General features: G+C 43.6%; 1 protein-coding gene across 3 annotated transcripts in view; it reads right to left on the bottom strand.

Annotated features, from left to right (window-relative positions):
• Window positions 1-17,577, bottom strand: part of ST3GAL1 (ST3 beta-galactoside alpha-2,3-sialyltransferase 1) — a 136,258-nt gene that overhangs the window by 24,864 nt on the left and 93,817 nt on the right. For 2 of the 3 annotated variants that reach the window (XM_036753930.1, XM_036753944.1), the window contains one exon: window positions 7,296-8,164. In XM_036753930.1, the coding sequence (XP_036609825.1) occupies window positions 7,296-7,592 (297 nt within the window). In that variant the 5' untranslated portion in view covers window positions 7,593-8,164. Of the gene's footprint in view, window positions 1-7,295; window positions 8,165-16,435; window positions 16,468-17,577 lie in introns of those variants that run through there. The other variant, XM_036753938.1, reaches the window with a different exon arrangement.

The raw sequence follows: 17,577 nt of genomic DNA, 5'->3' as shown, positions 1-17,577 counted from the left end.
ATGCAAAACAAACCCATCCTGGCTTCTTCCCAGAGACTATAAAGTCCTCCCGTAGCAACCCCAAAAGCAAACAATCTTTCCTACCCTTCATTTCATACTGGAAGGTTGTGTCACTCGGGGGAGGCTGTGTAATTATTGCTAAGGAGAGACAGAAGGCATCTGAAATTTGGGCTTTCTACTGGCCGGGCTGACGCGGGTTTCCAAGGAAGCCAACGGTCCACAATTCTAAGACAGTCACTGGCTGGGGTGGAGAAGTCTATGAGGACAGGCCCCCACCCAGGTGAAACTTCCAGTGAGTGAGGGTGGAGACGCAGCTCTTTATTAGTCAGTTTGATCATGTGCTTTCCTCTGAAATTACCTTCTATCTAGCCTGTAAACACGCACAGTTATTGGCACGTTGTTTCTCCCACTAGAAAACTAGACCTTTCTAAGACCATTAGTTTTCACTCTTATCCCTAGTGCCTAACACAGTGCCTGGCACATAGTGACTGCTTAATACTTGTTGACCAACTGACTGTCTACAGAAGCCTCTGTAAGTCTGTTAGCAGTGACTAGGTGGTACAGTGGTAGAGTTCTGGACCATGGAGTCAGGAAGACCCGAGTTCAAATCTAGACACAAACATTTACTAGCAGTGTGACCTCTGTCTGCCTTAGTTTACTTAAGTGTAAACTGGGGATGGTGTATAGCTAGGTGGTGCACTGGATAGAGTGCCAGGCCTGGAGTCAGGAAGACTCATTTTCCTGAGTTCAAATGTGGTCTCAGACACTTACAGGCTGTGCGATGCGAGGCAAGTCACTTAACTTTTCCTCAGTTTCTTCATCTGTAAAATGAACTCGAGAAGGAAATGGCAAACCAATCTAGGATCTTTGCCAAGAAAACCCCAAATAGGGTCACAAAGAGTCAGACATGACTGAAATGACCGAACAACAATTGGGGATAATAGCACTGACTTCCCAGGGCTGTTGTGAGGATTAAATGATTAAATTAATTAAATTAAATATTAAATCAAGATTTGTAAAGCACTTTGAAAACCCTAAAGTAATCTAAATGTTAGCTATTTATTATTATCAGCCCTTCTCTCCCCATGTCAGGTAATAGACTACTGCAGTATAAGATTATTCACAGGAACTGGTCACAGAAGTCAGTCTGTTAGTGTTGGGAGTGACTTCAGCAATCAATGAAGTCCAAACGCCTCATTTTTACAGATGAGGAGGAGTGATTCCTAAAAGATCACACAAGCTAGAACGTGGGAGAGCCAGGTTTAAAATCCATTTACTACTATAACCCTCTGATCACTCTTGAATCCGTCAAATGAGTCAACAGGCATTTATTAAATGCCTGCTATCTATCAGGTGGGCAGCTAGGCCCAATAACAGATTATTGGGCCTGGATTCAGAAAGATCTGAGTTCAAATCTGGCCTCAGACACATAATAGCTGTGTGACTAGGAAAGTCACTGAACCCTGTTTGCCTTAGTTTCCTCATCTGTAAAATGAGCTGGAGAAGGAAATGGCAAACCATTCCAGTATCTTTACCAAGAAAACCCTGCATGGGGCCATGAAGAATTGGACATAAGTAAAGAACAACTGAACAAAAAAAGTACCAGGTACCGTGCTAAGGGCTGCGGACACAAGGAAAGACAAAAGCATGATCTTTGTCCGGGGAAAACAAGATGTACTTGGTACATATTGCGCGTAAACGGAAGGTAATCTCAGAGGGAAGGTACTAGAAGCTGGCAGAGGGGGAAGAATAGGAAAGATCTCTTGAAGAAGGTGGGAGATGCTAACCCTTTAGGTTCATACAGCACGTCGTAGGTTATAAAACACTTTCACACCTTTTCGACCTCATCCAGTCCCACCACAACACTGGGAAGTGGGCAGAGGGAGTATCATCTGACTCATTTGAAGATGACAAAACAGGCTCCGAGGAATTAGGTTATTTTCTCAGGCACACATAGCCATAGAGGACAGAGCCAGTGTTCTGGCTCTACACCTAATGCTATTCCTACTACTCTCAACCGAACCCTGGGCTTGAACCAGGAAATCATTAAGTGAGCTCATCTCTCTTGTTTCCTCGCCAGTTTTCTAACTGTCTGACTATATAGTTGGCTCTTGCATCATGCCCTGAAGACTTGAACAGAAGAGAAACATGAGAACGCCAGAAACACCACAGAATCACTGAATCAAAGACTTAGAGAACTGGAACGGGGCTCAGAGGGCATTTAGCCCAACTCTTGCCCCAATTAGGAATCCGCTTTATCAAATCCCTTATAAGTGGCCGTCCAGCTGCTTCGTGTCTGAAGATTTCTAGTGACAGGCAACTCCCTACTTCTTGAGGCACCTTGTGACATTTCTGGACAGTTTTTTTTTTCTTACATTGAGAAGATCTGTTCTGTCACCCAGGATTGTTCCAGTCCAGGAGTCTCTCTAACAAGGGGTACCACATTAGACATGGACTAGACGTGTGCTGCCTGTGGTGGGAGGGTACAGTTATCCTCCTCCCTGATCCAGGTTTAGTGATTCGGGATCTCTTCCAAAACCTTGGAAACCATAAGCTGACTACAAACTCAATATAATATAAGGCAGATGTTAGTTGTGGCTACCAAAAAAGCAGATGTAATCTTGGGGAGCATCAGAAGACAGATGATGGTCAGAATGGGTGATGTGATAGACTCACTATACTCCACCCTGGTCAGACTACATCTGGATAAAATTCAATTCTGCTCAATTCTGGGGGCCATACTGTAGGAAGGATACAGACAAATGGCAGTCTGGCTAGAGGGGGGGCAATCAGGGGGCTCCTCTGAGAGGTGAGACTGCCACCTTCTCTTGACCAGAATCACGCATTCACACCTTCCTGTCACCTCTCCAGCCATCTATGGACCATCTCACAGTGTGCATCACCCCCTCACTCAGCTTTGTAGCTCCTCTTTATGGACTATCTTCCCCTATTAGAATATAAACTACTTGAGGGTAGGGACTGTCTTGCTCATCCATATTAGTATTCCCAGCACTTAGCATAATGTCTGGCACATAGTAAGTGCTTAGTAAGTTATCTAAACATCCATCCATCTATGTATCTATGTATCTAGCTGTCTGTCTGTCTAGCCATCTATCTGTCTGATCTATCCATCTATCCATCCATCCATCCATCCATCTGATCTCTCTCTGTCTCCCTGTCTCCCTCTCTCTGTCTCCCTCTCTCAGAAACTTAAAACTACGTTATACAAGGATCACTTTAAGAAATTCAGGATTCTTATGTACAGAGGAGAGAACACTGGGTGGGAGCCAGAGAATCTGAATTCAAATCTGAATTCTATCACCTATCATAGTATAATTTAGAGACGGAAGGGACCTTAGAAGTTAAGTCCAACCATTCATACAGGTGGACAAACTGAAGCTGTATCTGTGGTCACATGGCTATTGAGTATCTGAGGTAGGATTTGAATTCACGTCTTCCTGATTACCAGTCCAGGGCCCTACGCCACACTGCTCTAAACTACCTAAGTGATTTGGAGCAATTTATGTAGCCTCATTGGGGCTTCAGTTTCCTCATTTGCAAAAAATCAGAGAGTTGGACTAAATGGCTTTTAAGGCCTCTTCCAGCTTTAATTCTGTGATCCTTTTGTTTTTAAACCTGGAGAAAAATAAACTTGGCTGAGGACGGAGGCAAATCATTATACAGAAATAGCTAAAGCATTTTCATGTGGAAGCGGGATTATAGTTAATTTTGTGTGGCTTCAGAGGGCAGAATTAGGAGAGATGGTTAAGGTCACAGGAAGGCCAAGCTTGGCTCAATACAAGGATAAACTTCCTAAGGACTGGAATTATCTAACAACACAACAGATTTTCTCAAGCTATGGTGAGTCACTTATCCATACACAGGAACTGGCTGAACACTGGACTGGAGCCATTGCAGAAGGGATTCATATAAGGGTTGGCAGGTTGGACTAGATCATCTTTGAGATATTGTTATTAATATGCAGGTATAATAGTATAATGGGAAAATAATTAAGATTTTATTAAGCCCGGGGTAGCTAGGTGGCACAGCAGATAGACCATGGGGCCTAGAGTCAGGAAGGCTTGAGTTCAAATCTGGTCTCAGATATTTACTGGCTGTGTGACCCTGAGCAAATCACTTCACCCCGTTTGCCTCAGTTTGCTCATCTGTCAAATGAACTGAAGAAGGAAATGGCAAATGACTCTAATATCTTTGTCAAGAAAACCCCAAACAGGATTACAAACATCAGGAAATGACTGAAAAATGACTGAACAACCAAGAAATTGGCAGAATATTCTGTTAGGCTCTGAGGAGGTACAGTTAGGTGATCTCTGCCCTCAGGGAGTTTTTAGTCCAGGAGGTGGACAGTCAATCAGTTAAGAAGTATTTATTAAGGGCTTGCAATGTGCTGGGCACCAGGCCAAGATCTAGGAGTACAAAGAAAGGCAGAAACAGTCCCTGCCCTTAGGGAGTTGACTTTCTAATGAAGGACACAATATTATAAACAATTGGGTAGAATCAAAATGCACAATGTGGATTGAAGCATATTTTCCCCACTTTCTTTGTTTCTTGCTTTTTATTTTTTGTTTACTTTTTTTTGCAACATAGCTAATATGGAAATGTTTTGCATGACTTCACATTTATAATTCATATCATATTATTTGTCCTCTCAGTGGGTGGGGGAGGGACAGGAACGAGGAGAGAATTTTAAATTAAAAATTCCAAAAAAATGAATGTTAAAAACAAATACATTATTTTTTTAACGACTGTACTCAGATGAAGGTAGCTGTAGGAGAGAAGGAGCCAGCAGGTGTGTGTGTGTGGGGGGGTGGGGGGGTGGCTGGGAAAGGCCTCCATTATAGAACATGATTTGAGCTAAGTCAAGTCAGAGAAAGCAGGAGGCAGAAGAGAGGAGGGAGAGCAGTCCAGGAATGGGGAAGAGCCAGGACAAAGGCAGGGACTGGAGTTCTGGAGTGATGTGAATGAGGGAAAGCCAGCAGGGCAGCTGGGTCACAAAGTGGGAGAAGACTGGAATGGCTGGAAGGGGCCTGGTTATCAAGATATTCCAATGCCAAACAGGGGCTTTCTATTTGATCCTGGAGTATTGTAATAGGGAGCCAGTGGAGCTCAGTGAGCAGGGGGGAGAACACTGCCAGACTCAAGCTTTCCATCACTTTGGCAGCTGAATGGAGGATGCATTGAAGTAGGGGAGACTTGAGGCAGGGGACCAGGATACAAACACAGACAACTATAATTCACTGTAATTCAAAGAAACAAATACAGAAGTAGGAATAAGGATACACAAGCTCTAATCGCACCTGGGCTATCTTGGTGACCTCAGTCCTGGCTCAAACCCTCTCTGTCTCAGTTTCTTCATCTGTAATTAAGGATAATAAACAACTGCTTTCCTGATTAACCCTTTGGATTATCTGGGGGGCGGGGGCAAATGAGACAATAGGTATGAAAGCAGTTTGGAAAACATAAAGATGAGAAACAGCTGAGCAAGGCCTCCATCTTTTGAACTGCCATTGTACTCAGTGATTCTGAGAACAAGTAATGAGCTCAGCGCTGTGGGTCATAAGCCTTCCCTACCCCTTTCACAATACCCACATGGGACTCCTGGACCGCTTACCTGCAGACTTTGCTTCTTTTGGTAAGGAGCATGTGTGTGGGAAGGCAGCTGGGACTGGCAGTGTCAGGTGCTTATCTTGCAATGTGAGGGGAGTTAGAGAAAGAGGAGACTCCCACAGGGGCTCTTGGGGCAGAGGTTCATGGTTGGACTGGGATCAAGTGGGAGAGAGACAATGGAGAGGGAGGCAAAGCCAAGAGGAGGGAGAAAAGTGGTGTTGGGCCATTGCAGTTAGAAAGCATGGCAGGAGAGAATGAAGCCAAGTGCTTCTATTTGTATTCCCAGTACTTAGTACAATGTCTCAAGCATAAAAAGTACTCAATAAATTCTTTACATCTATCTATCATCCGTCCATGCTATCACCCATCTATCCATCCTTCTATTCATTTGTCTATCTACTTATCCATCTTTCTATCCATCTTTCCATCATCTATATTGATTCTATCATCCACCCGTCTTTCCAGCTATCACCTATCCATACATTCTATCATCTTTCTATCCCTTCTATCTGTCCATTCATCTCTCCACCTTTCTGTCTATCTCTCCCTCTCTCCATACTCAGTCCCACTATTTATTAGCTTTGTGCCCCTGGATAAGGCACCTGTGATGAAGGTTGTTAATTCAGAGCATCCATGATGGATACTGTTGGTGTAGGTACTGAGATGATGACACACCCCTACCCCCTTTATGCCCTTATGCCTTTCAAAAATTGCTCTACCTAAAAAATGTATCACCCTCCAGCCAATTTGGTGATAAGACTCTCCAAATTTAGCCAGGCTGGTTTTCAGATGACATGTCTGTCATCTATGTTTAGGCTATGACCTGAGTTCGAATCTAGCCTCATTCGCTTACTAGTTGTGTGAGCCTGGGCAAGTCACTTAACCTCTATTTGCCTTGGTTTCCCCATCTATAAAATGTGGATAACAACAGCACCTATCTCCCAGGGTTGTTGTGAGCATCAAATGAGATAATATTTGTAAAGCTTTAGCACAGTGCCTGGCACATAGTAAGTGCTATATGTAACTGTCAACTCTTACTGTTATTGTCAGCTAGTGCTGATATTGTCTATTTTATCAAGGAGAAAAGGTAAGCACTGAGAGATCGAATGATGTGCAAAATCTGTAGAATTCACAAGTAGGAGAGGCAGGGCCAGGACTAACACCCCCCAATCTCACGTCCTGACCTAGTTCATCTTTTCATAACAGCCCTTTACCTATCTCCTCTGAACAACATCATTATATACTTTGTATTGTTTGCAGCTATTCTATGTCTCCTGGAATATAAGCTTCTTGAAGGCAGGGACTGTGTCCTATATGTCTTTTCCAGAGACAGTGAATGTTTAGCAACTGACTCTCTGAAAAAAAATTTACCCAGGATAGGCTTTTAAGTTTAATATGAACTATTAACATGTTCTTTCTTAAGTCTTAGGCAATCAACAAAACTATACACCAATTCCTAATCTATAGCCTGCCAACGGCTTAGGTGTAAATGCTCGCACTGAAAATGTAACAATTGGTCAGATGGACCAGCACATCTTGGCCTTCTCTCCTGCATCCCCTCCTACACTATACAACCACCATCACTGGGCACATGGTCAGTACACAGTTAAGACTCATTGGTGGACCCTGTAGGTTCAGACACCCAAGTTCTGCCCCCAACTACTTACCATCCACCATCTATAGGTGTCATTCTCCAAGAAAGCATTCTGGGCATTCAGCAACGGCTGCATTGTATGATTAAACCTCTCATCGAACCAGGGCACAAACCCAGTCTCCGAGATGCACTGGGAGCAACTACAGGGTCTTTCAGGGTGCTTCATGAATCTTTTGAAATGCTCTGAGAAATTGGGGAACCAGGTGTAGGTAATTGTGGTGTGAGCATAGTTCAAGAAGAAGGATGTGAGAAAAACCAGAAGGAGGACAAAAGTAAACACTTTCAGGCCTTTCTTCCTGATCACTGCCATCTTTTTCCCCTGGGGTGAGTCTTAGCAGGCAGGAATGGATTAAGAGGTTCCCAGCAGCTGAAATATTGAGATGAGGCCTTATCTGGTCAGAGGAGGAAGAGAGAGGCTATCTCTACTGGAGGTGTAAGGCCAAAAACAAATTCATCTCTTTGAGAAGTCTTCCATTGTTTCCTGAAACTTCTGTAATCTTCTGGAGACTGTAACTGTATCATGTGGAGAGTTTCTGTTCCATTTATCTTATCATTTAGTGTTTAAAATAAAATAATCCTGGTTCTGTTTCTTCAGTCCTCCTAAATAGCGACTGATTTCTCTCTTTGAGGCTTTAATCAAAACAAATAACAGTAATTTCCTTTCCCTGTTCGAACAGATTGAGAGGCAATTAATATCTGTGTCAGAGTCTGGCTGGCCTTCAGGTGGAGAATATCAATGAAGGGACCTTGCTGTGAGATGAAAGATTCTTTCCCTCACACCTCAGAAAAGTTTGTCCTCCCTGGGACTGAATCCTGGGTGCCAATCAAAGGCGCAGGTGAAAGGGCCGGGGCTTGCTTGAATCACAGGGACCCAGCTGTCATCTGCACGAAAGAAGAAAACAGAATGAAACTGATGAGTACTTGAAGAAAAAATCTCCCACTTGCTTTCACATCCCTAGCTTTCTTCTCTCTGTCTTTCTCTCTCTCTCCTCCCCAATTTCTGATTTAAAAAAAAAGTTTAAAATTGTTAAGTAGAGGCTTCTAAGCAAAGTCAAAGTCAACAGAACAATGGCCCCAACCTTCAGGGTTTACAAAGGTAGGACCATATTGTTATCTACATTTTATAAATAATGAAATGGAGGTTTAGAGGAAGAAAAAGATTTGCACATTAGGTCACAGATAATGGGCTGGAAAGGCCCTGGTAGACATAAATTGGTAACTGGAAGGGACCCCCAAGACCATTCAGCTGAACTCACTCATTTGCAGATGAGGAAACTAAAGGAGAGAAAAGTTAAATGATGTTGTTTGTCTAAGGTCGCATAGTAAGTGGGAAGGCTGGGAACTGAATGCCAATTATAGCCTTCAGTTCCCTCATTTGTGAAATGTTGGGGTTGTGCTAGAACAGCATCTGAGGTCCCTTTTAGTTCCGGATCTATGATCTTTTGACCCCAAATGCCATGGTTTCAGCTAAATGTACAGTCATATGGCTAAGTGTGTTTGAAGCCAGGATTTGAGCGTAGGTCCCCAGGCTTCAGGGCCAATGCTCTTTCCCTAGCTTCTCCCCCTTCCGCAGAATGGCAAAAGGGGCAGTCATCCCTAGGTCTTCTATTTTGCATTACAAGTTACCAAGTAATTAACTGTTTTTATTAGACATTCTTGGCTGGGGTTGCCCCAAACTCCCAAATGATCTTAATAGTGATAATAGCTCACAGTTATTGAGGACTTTAAGGTTTGCAAAACACTTTACATTACATTATCTTATTTGATACTTGGAACAACTCTGTGAGGCAGAGGCTTACTATCAGTTCAATTTTACACATGGAGAAGCTGAGGCAGCTAGGTGACAGAGGACATAGAGCTCTATTACACTTGGCATTGCTTAGACCTACGTTGGAATCCTGAGTCAGATACTTATTAGCTGTGTGATGATACTGGCCAAGCTACTTAATATTGCCCAGTCTTGAGTTTCCTCATCTGTAAAATGGGGATAAAGATGGTAGTTAACTACAGGGCTGCTGAAAAGATTTGATGAGGTAACATTAAAGTGCTTTGCCATCATCATCTTTATCATTATTGATGAAGATGATGATGATTATAATAATAATGATGAAAGTTTTAAAAATTATTTGTCCAGGGTCACACAGCTAAATGTCAGAGACAGGATTCAAACCGAGGTATTACTGAATCTCTGTCTCGTGCTCTATCAAGAAGGTTAGGCTTCATTTAACTCAGACTAGTTTTTCATCTTCACTTCTGTGACTCTTACACCAAAGACTCCAAGGAAATCAGAAGCACTTATTATACCCAGTCATGCCTGAGGAACACATTATCATTCCATTTTAGAGGTGAGGAAACAGAGGCTGAAAAAGGCCGGGGGTATACTAGAACTCAGATCTTCTAGCACTGAACACATGGGTCTTTCCAAGACCCAAACTGACCCCATGTTTAAGCACCTAAATGACACCCTGGCCTCTTCCTAAGATGGTGGCCACAATGAGTCCTTCTTCCTAATCCACAAAGGCCCTCCTTCCCCTCTCTCCTTGATCTACATGATGGAATGATGGTGAGTGGGAAAGAAGTTAGGATAGCATACAGAGCCTCTGGGAAGGGAGCTCCACATTTACTTTGGCAGAATGTACCCCCCACATTTCAGGAACAGCTTAAAGTTGGCTCCTTTTCCAACCTGACACGTACCAACTATGATTCATTGTCTGCTGGACAAACTCTCAATCTTTTACCAAACAGCACCCAAAAGCAGTACAGTACAGGGCATGGTGACTCTCTGACTGATCAGAGCATAATTAAATTTTCTGGTTGTTGTTCATTTCTTTGTTTTTTTTGGGGAGGAGGGTACCCCCTTTTTGGAAGACTGAGGCACAGCTCAAGGAAACAAGAAGTTATCAAAAAAGAAATGCCCAGGGAAGGGACGTCCCAGCCTATGACCCATTCACATACATCTCCTTCATTTACATCTCTAGTCCTAGAAAAGGAGAACTAATACTCACACTTGTGGCCCCGTTAAGGTCCTCACTCATTCACCAGCTGTGACCTCTCCCCTCAGAAGCTCCCATAGAACATGTTTTGCTCTTCTCTTGTAGTATTTAATCATTGAATCATAGGTTTGGGGCAAGAAAGAACTGGCTATCTTTATCAAAGCAGGAGAAAGGGACTGCAAAGGGAAGTTGCTTCAGGAACAAAGGTTAAAGACATTGTTTCTGGGCTAACCCTTGCAAATGTCCATTGATTCAATTCCCCTCTCCTTTCTCCATCCCAGGTCATTCTAGTTAGTCTCAGCTGGACTTGGATTCAACCCCAGCATTGGTGATTTGAGACCTGGAAGTCCCGTCATCCTCTGCATCTGGGGCTGCAAACCTCCCTCCTCGCAATGGAGAGTGGGAGGAGGGTAGGGGAGAAAACGTTGAAAGTGATGTAATAGCTGGGGCCTCACACCACCGGAAGCAACTTGCATGTGGCCAGACCTGGTCTGAGGCATCATGTTGGTTTTCCTAAAAGGTTCACTTTAAGGCATTGCTCTGGTCTTCTGTTTTCATGCTGAGAAGGGTCCTGGTCCCATCTTGCTCTCTTGTTCCCTCCCCATCTCTACTTGTCTTACTAAGATCTAGAAACATCTAGACCACTTCCTCAACTGAGAGCTTCCGTCTCAGCCTCCTGCACGTCTGTGACAACAGAACTCAAACTCTCTGTCACCTGCTATCTAATATTTGCCAATTATGAACTCATGACACCTGATATCCTCTTGCAAACTTGGACTTAAATTTTCCCTATACCTATTTGTGCACCTGTGTAACTCTCTTAACACCACCCAGGAGTTCCTTGAAGGCCTCTCTATCTTTGTTTCTCACTCTAACACCTAGACTAATAATAATAATATCACATTTATATGGTATTTTAGCATTTTAAAGCATTTCTATCCCACCCTCCAACCCCATTTTACAGATGGGGAAAGCAAGGCTTGGGGAGGCGATGGGACTTGTCCATGGTCATGTATCTGTTCAGTGTAGTATCAGGATTTCTTCTCACTCCAGTTCCAGCTATACCATATTGCCTCACAACTGTGCAGACCCTTAATAAGTGTTTGTTAAGTCAATGTTCAGGCCATCGTCAAATGAGAGAGTAAGGAGTTGGATATGATCCAGCATACTATATTTTCCATAAATGATAAGTGGGAATGTTTATCCTTCGTGGACAGTCTGGGACTGAACTAAATGATCTCCACAGTCCCTTTTAGCCTGAACCTTCTATAAAATAAAAGACTGGCAACAGAATACGTCAGAGCCACAGGAAGGGGGAGGGGTAGGAGCGCATAGGCTGTCCTCCGGACAGTCATGCTCTGGTCCATTAGGAGGACAAATGGTAACAGTCGATGACACGGTCTGGAGTTAATCCCTTCATTTCCAATCCTGTGCATTTTGGTCAATAAGTCAATGACCAGCCTGAGTGCTTGTCCTGGTTAGCCTGCCCAAATGTTTGGTTCTGGGCTGGTTTTAATCAGCTCTTACATAAAACCTAGAAGCAGCTACAGAAGTATTTGGGAGGTGAGGGATGAGTGTAGGAATGAGTGCTAAAGCACAGCACCCTATAAATAAGATAGGAATGATCTTTTTGGGGGTGTGCTTCTAAATTCCAATCACCCCCCACAGGTGAGGCCCCCTATTATCTGTCACTGGCCTAAAGAACGTTCAGCCAAAATTACAGATGATGAAAAATGAGGGTAAGAAGGGGAGGTAAGGCATGGGAAAAGGGAAGGACGAGGGTAGGAAAGGGAAGGGGCAGGGGAGGAGGAACAACACAACAAAGCATGGATTGAAAGTAGTTGAGTCTGAGCACCGCAGTGGATGCAGTGAGGGCAGAGATATTCTTGCTGAGGGTTTCTAAAAGATCTGGCCCAGGGACTTCAGAGATCCGTGGAAGTTCCTTTCATATCAACATAGGAGGAAGCTGCCCAAAGCGTTGCTGAATCTGAAGAGCAGGGGGATCGACATGGAGATATGGGAACCTGGAAAGACGGATGCTCTTGGAAATGGGACATGTCCCTGAGAAAAGTGTGACTGTGAAAATAAGGCTGCTCTCCTTCTCCGTCCCCCATCCCAACTCCCACCCCCAAAGTCCAGCAAAGGCAAGGTCTGGTCAGACAGTCTTGGTGTCTAGGCCTAGTTCTGTGATGGGTTCACTTGGTGGGACATCATTCAAGTCACTTCTCTTGGAGCTCATATCCCTTATCTATGATATGGGAGAGGGATTAGGTCCCTTCCAGCTCAATCAGTGACCTCTATAAAAGTATAGATTTCATTAAAGAAGGGGAGGGGGTGGCAGCTTTCCTAAACCTCAATTTCCCCTTTTGATCTAGAGAAACGGAATGTTCCTAGACACTGAGCAGGGAAGAACCTCAGAATTTCCTTCCAGGTCTTTCCTGTCCTCCAGAAATAGGAGGGCTCTTTGCATCATTTCTCAGACCATGCCAGCAAACTGTAAACTTCTTAGGGAGCTCGGGATAGGGAGTCTTTGGGGGTTGGTCTCTGTATTACTAGCACCTAGTAGAGTGCCTGATATATAGCAATGATAATGCTTGTTTAGAAGAGATATAAAATTTAGATAAGATTTATTCTGTGTCCTCATGGAGCTTGCAGTATATTAGAAGGATAAAACACACAGATGATTATAATATAAAATAATACATGAGGGGAAGAAGGGAAGGGGAGTGTTGTTTACCTACCAGGGTATCAGTAAAGGCTTCATGAAGGAAGTAACACTTGAATTGAGGTTTTAAAAGGGTAGATGAGAATCCAACAAATGGAGATGACGCATGAGGGAAAGGAGAAAAGGCTGATTCTAGGCAGAGGGAGCAACACGGACAAAAGCATTGACGTAGGAAACTACAGAACTCGTATGGGAGATGACCAACTGTCCAGTTTGGCTGGAGAACAGAGTAGGTAGATGGGAAGGGTATGAGATAAAGGTGGAAAAGGTGGAATGGCTACAGGTTCTGGAGGGCCTTGAATATTAGGCAAAGAAGTTTGAACTTTACTTGTTAAGTAATGGAGAGTCACTGAAGGAGTTTGAAAATAATATATTTTTGTATAAAGAAAATACACTGGGGCAGCTAGGTGGCGCAGTGAGTAGAGCACCGGCCCTGGAGTCAGGAGGACCTGAATTTAAATCCGGCCTCAGACACGTGACACATTTACGAGCTATGTGATCTTGGGCAAGTCACTCAACCCCAATTGCCCTGCCTTCCCCCCTGCAAAGGAAAAAAAAATACTTTCTGTGTAGAATGACTAAAAGAGTGACAAGAGTACAAGTGGAAAGATAATGATTATGGTTATTATTAATATCATCACTATTATATGATATGGGGGTAATTTTTACTTCCCCTCTTTCTTGCTTCTGAAAGCCTATACGCATCTCTTACATTGCACTGAAAATACATTACCTGATGTTGCTATTTACTAATCTTGTATTTTTTTGTCATTTTTCATTTTTAAAAATTCATATACCCTTCATCCCTTTGTCCCCCAGTTAGATTTTAAATCTCCCGAGTCCCAGAGACTAGCTTTAGAGGTGATGATATTATTAACAGAAATGTCATTATTGAGGATGTATGTGATTAGAAACAGAGTCTGAGGGGGAAGTCGAGTAGTGTAAATAAGAGAGAATGCACAGATGGCCAGAGTGGCATGTTGGTGCCCAAACCAGCACAGAACTACCACAAAAGCTTGATCAGAAAACATTTACAAGCATCACACACAGGATGAGAAGATGGTGAAGGGGTTATATTCTGCACTGATGAGCGCAGCACTCATACCCTCTCCCTTAGGGTACCTAAATACCCAAACACTACGACCCCTGAAACATATCTCTAGGGTCCTTTTTACTCTTCCAAGACACTTTCACATCTATCATCTCAATAGAACCTCAAAACCACACTGGGAGGTAGGCAAGATAGGAATTAAGGCCACCATTTTACAGATCAGGAGACAGATTTGGAAGGCCCAGATCTGTATGGTAAACTAACAGAAGATCCAGGACTCTAACCAGGTTTTCCCAATATAAGTTTTGTGTGCCTTCTGTGACAGCACAAGGCCTCTCTTTGTAGCTCTTTCTAGCCTCTGTGCTTCTGCATGAAGAACTCAACAAATGTTTGGTAGTAGTAATGGTGCTGGTGGCAATGGTGATAGACAGTGTGGTGCAATGGAAAGACCCCTGGATTTGGATGCAGAGGCCCTGAGTTTGAATTCTGGCTTTGCCCCTTGATGACCTTTGTGAACCTGGGCCAGGGTCTATCCTTTTCTGGGCCTCAGTTTTCTCATCTATAAAACATGGAGGTTGAACTAGATGGTTTTTAAGGGCTCTACCAACTCTAAATCCTACAATCCTCTAAGAAAAACCAGAGGAAGAGGTGGATAGGTTTTGCTCTCCTTCCTCTAGTCATGGCAGGCGATTTGTTCCATCTCCTTTCACTTCGGGCCTCCGTCTCTGCATACTCTCCATTCTGTTGCAATAGAACACACAAACCTATTTTCTAGCTAAGCCATTTTTGAGAACATGATGAATGTTTCTGGTCATTTAGCTTTTATTGGTGTTCCTGATGAGAAGAAACCATAAGGGATGTTTGCCACACTGTTTGGTGTCCTAAAGGAATGACCATTCAAGTGTCACCTTAATGTATACAGGCACCTTGAATTGGAGGGTCAGGTGATGATATAGTCCAAAAAAAATCTGTGATTCAGGGCCCCACTCCCAATGGTGGTTGGCCCGTGGGAGCAAAGGACAGCACATGGCAGGGACACTGCCTCCAATTTCATTCACTGAGTCAACCAGACCTGCTGTCAGATCTCAAGGATCTGAAGAAAATGGCAGGCTTCTTTCTATTTCAATTACTGCAAATACATTTGCTTCTGTGGATACTCAATTACCCAAAGTAATTCTGAGACACTCATTTGATTCAGTTAATAAAATAAGTGTAAATCAATCTTCTTCCACATAGATGCAAATTCTGTTGAATCAGGGCTCTGTGCCTTCCAAGAATGTTCTTCCCACACACATGCTCCCACAAACACAAATGCACATACTCGCAACATATATACAGGGACATACCCACAGAAACCCAACTACAAAAATATATACAGAAACCTACTGAAAAACACACAAAGGAACAGACACCGATTCAGATGTACATAAATATGGAAAATACGTATTGACATATTCAAAAACATACAGTAACACAAAAATAAACACAGACATAATTCACATACACATAAGAACACCCAAATACACAGCCACAAATGCAGAGGTATAAACATATACAGAAAATCTAAGACAGAAACAGACATTCAAACAGACTCACAGACACAGAGTAGTACACATCCTCACATTCACAAATATACATGAGAACAGAGAAATACACATAGATATATGCTGATGAACAGAGTGGCATTAAAAAACCACACAGGAACACACATTCATTCATATACAACTGTATAAAATTATACACAAAAATATACACTAAACATACCACAATGCATGTATACCCATTCACAAACACACATAGGAGCCTAGAAACATACTCAGGAACACAAGTGAGTATACATTAAAAAATTGACACTGGAAAACAATTCCAGAAACACACACAAATATAAACACACAGAAGTGCATGCATATGTGTGTGGATGTATATGTGGGTATACACATATACATACACACACACACACACACACACACGTGTGTGTGTGTGTGTGTGTGTGTGTGTGTGTGTATGAAATATGCAAGAACACAGAAAACTCATGCGGAAACACATTTACCAGAAACACAAGCTGACACTGCCACAGAAACCTTCATAAGGAGAAAAGGCTGTCAGCTTGGGCTGACAGTAAGAGCTCTCTAACAGCTATACACACAATCAGACCAACCCATTCAATGATACAAACACTGGATCCCTACTCATCCTATTACAGCATCTTCCCGCACTATGCAGCCTTGTTCAGACTGCTCTCCTCTTAGTCCCCTGAACACTCTAATGCTCACTCCCTCCTCTGGGACTCCGTTAAAACTGTTCCCTCTTCCTGAAATGCCCTCCATGTTTCTCCTTGCCCATTGAAATCCCATCCATCCTTCAAAGCCCAGTGCCAAACTTACCTTCTCTCTCCCACCTTCCCCAGCTCTGAAAAGCTGTATGTTGTGGTGTAAAGGGGAGCAGAGTTTAGAGTATAGGCCAGAGCCCTGGAGCAGGAGTCAGAGACAGGTGGATCCAATTCTGGACTCTGCCCCTAATTCTCTGTTTTGTCAGCTAGTCACTTCCCATCTTTAGGCCTCAGTTTCCTCATCTGCACAACACGCGACTTGGGCTGGAAGCTCTCTGAGCTCCTTCTGAAGCCTGGCAGTATGACTGTACTCTGATTTGGTTTCTCAATTAGCACAGAAGCACTTAATCCAAGTCTGGGTTTCATAGGCGATTATAGGATTTAGAGCTAGAAGAGTCCTCAGACAGCACTTGGTCTAGCCCCTACATTTTTACAATTGAAGGAACTGAGGCTGAGAGGGGATGGGACCTGCCCAAGGTCATTCGTAGCAGAGCAGGAAGGTGCCATTATTATGGCTCATAAACATGACTGACTCTTGGACAAGTGTTCACTACAGTACTCACTGACTGCTGGGGAGGAGAGGAAAAGGCTTTTGCAGAAAACCACATGGGAAGGGAGGGTGAGCATCTGAGCTTCCTGCCAGTCACAGGATGCCTCTGAGGCGTGGCCTGCCACCGACCCATGCAAACAACCTCTCCCATGCCTTGGTGCCCAGTCACCAACCATCCTGAGGGCACGAGGCACCCTTGGGAGTGTGAAAACAAGTGACCCGGGCCTTGCCTTCCAGGTATTAAACACCCACTGCCTGATACCCCTGAGTATCAGGCACAGACCTCCTGGAGTCCCCTGTCACTGTGCAGGCCTCCAAAGGGTGAGGCTGCATTTTATAGGGAGAATTCCTCCAGGGGCATGGGAGCTTTCCGAGAACAGGGAGGTTTTTGTTTGTTTTTAAGTCTGTATCCCAAGGGTCTGGCACGGTGTTTGGTGTATTGTTGTTAGAGCTGGTAGGAATCTCAAAATGCATTCAGCCCTCCTCTATTTCACAGATAAGGAAGCTGAGGTGGAAGGTTAATGGAGTGATTTGACCAAGCTCACACAGGCAGCTCACATAACCTAGCTCTGACAGTCTATGATTTTATGTTTTTAAGGCCCTTTCCACGTCTCAGATTCTAGGTGTAGCCATCCAATCCACATTCC

This window comes from Trichosurus vulpecula, chromosome 1 (assembly GCF_011100635.1).
Source record: "Trichosurus vulpecula isolate mTriVul1 chromosome 1, mTriVul1.pri, whole genome shotgun sequence".
Lineage (NCBI taxonomy): Eukaryota > Metazoa > Chordata > Mammalia > Diprotodontia > Phalangeridae > Trichosurus > Trichosurus vulpecula.
Note: the sequence above shows the minus strand (reverse complement) of the source record. Positions and strands in the feature narration are given on the sequence as shown.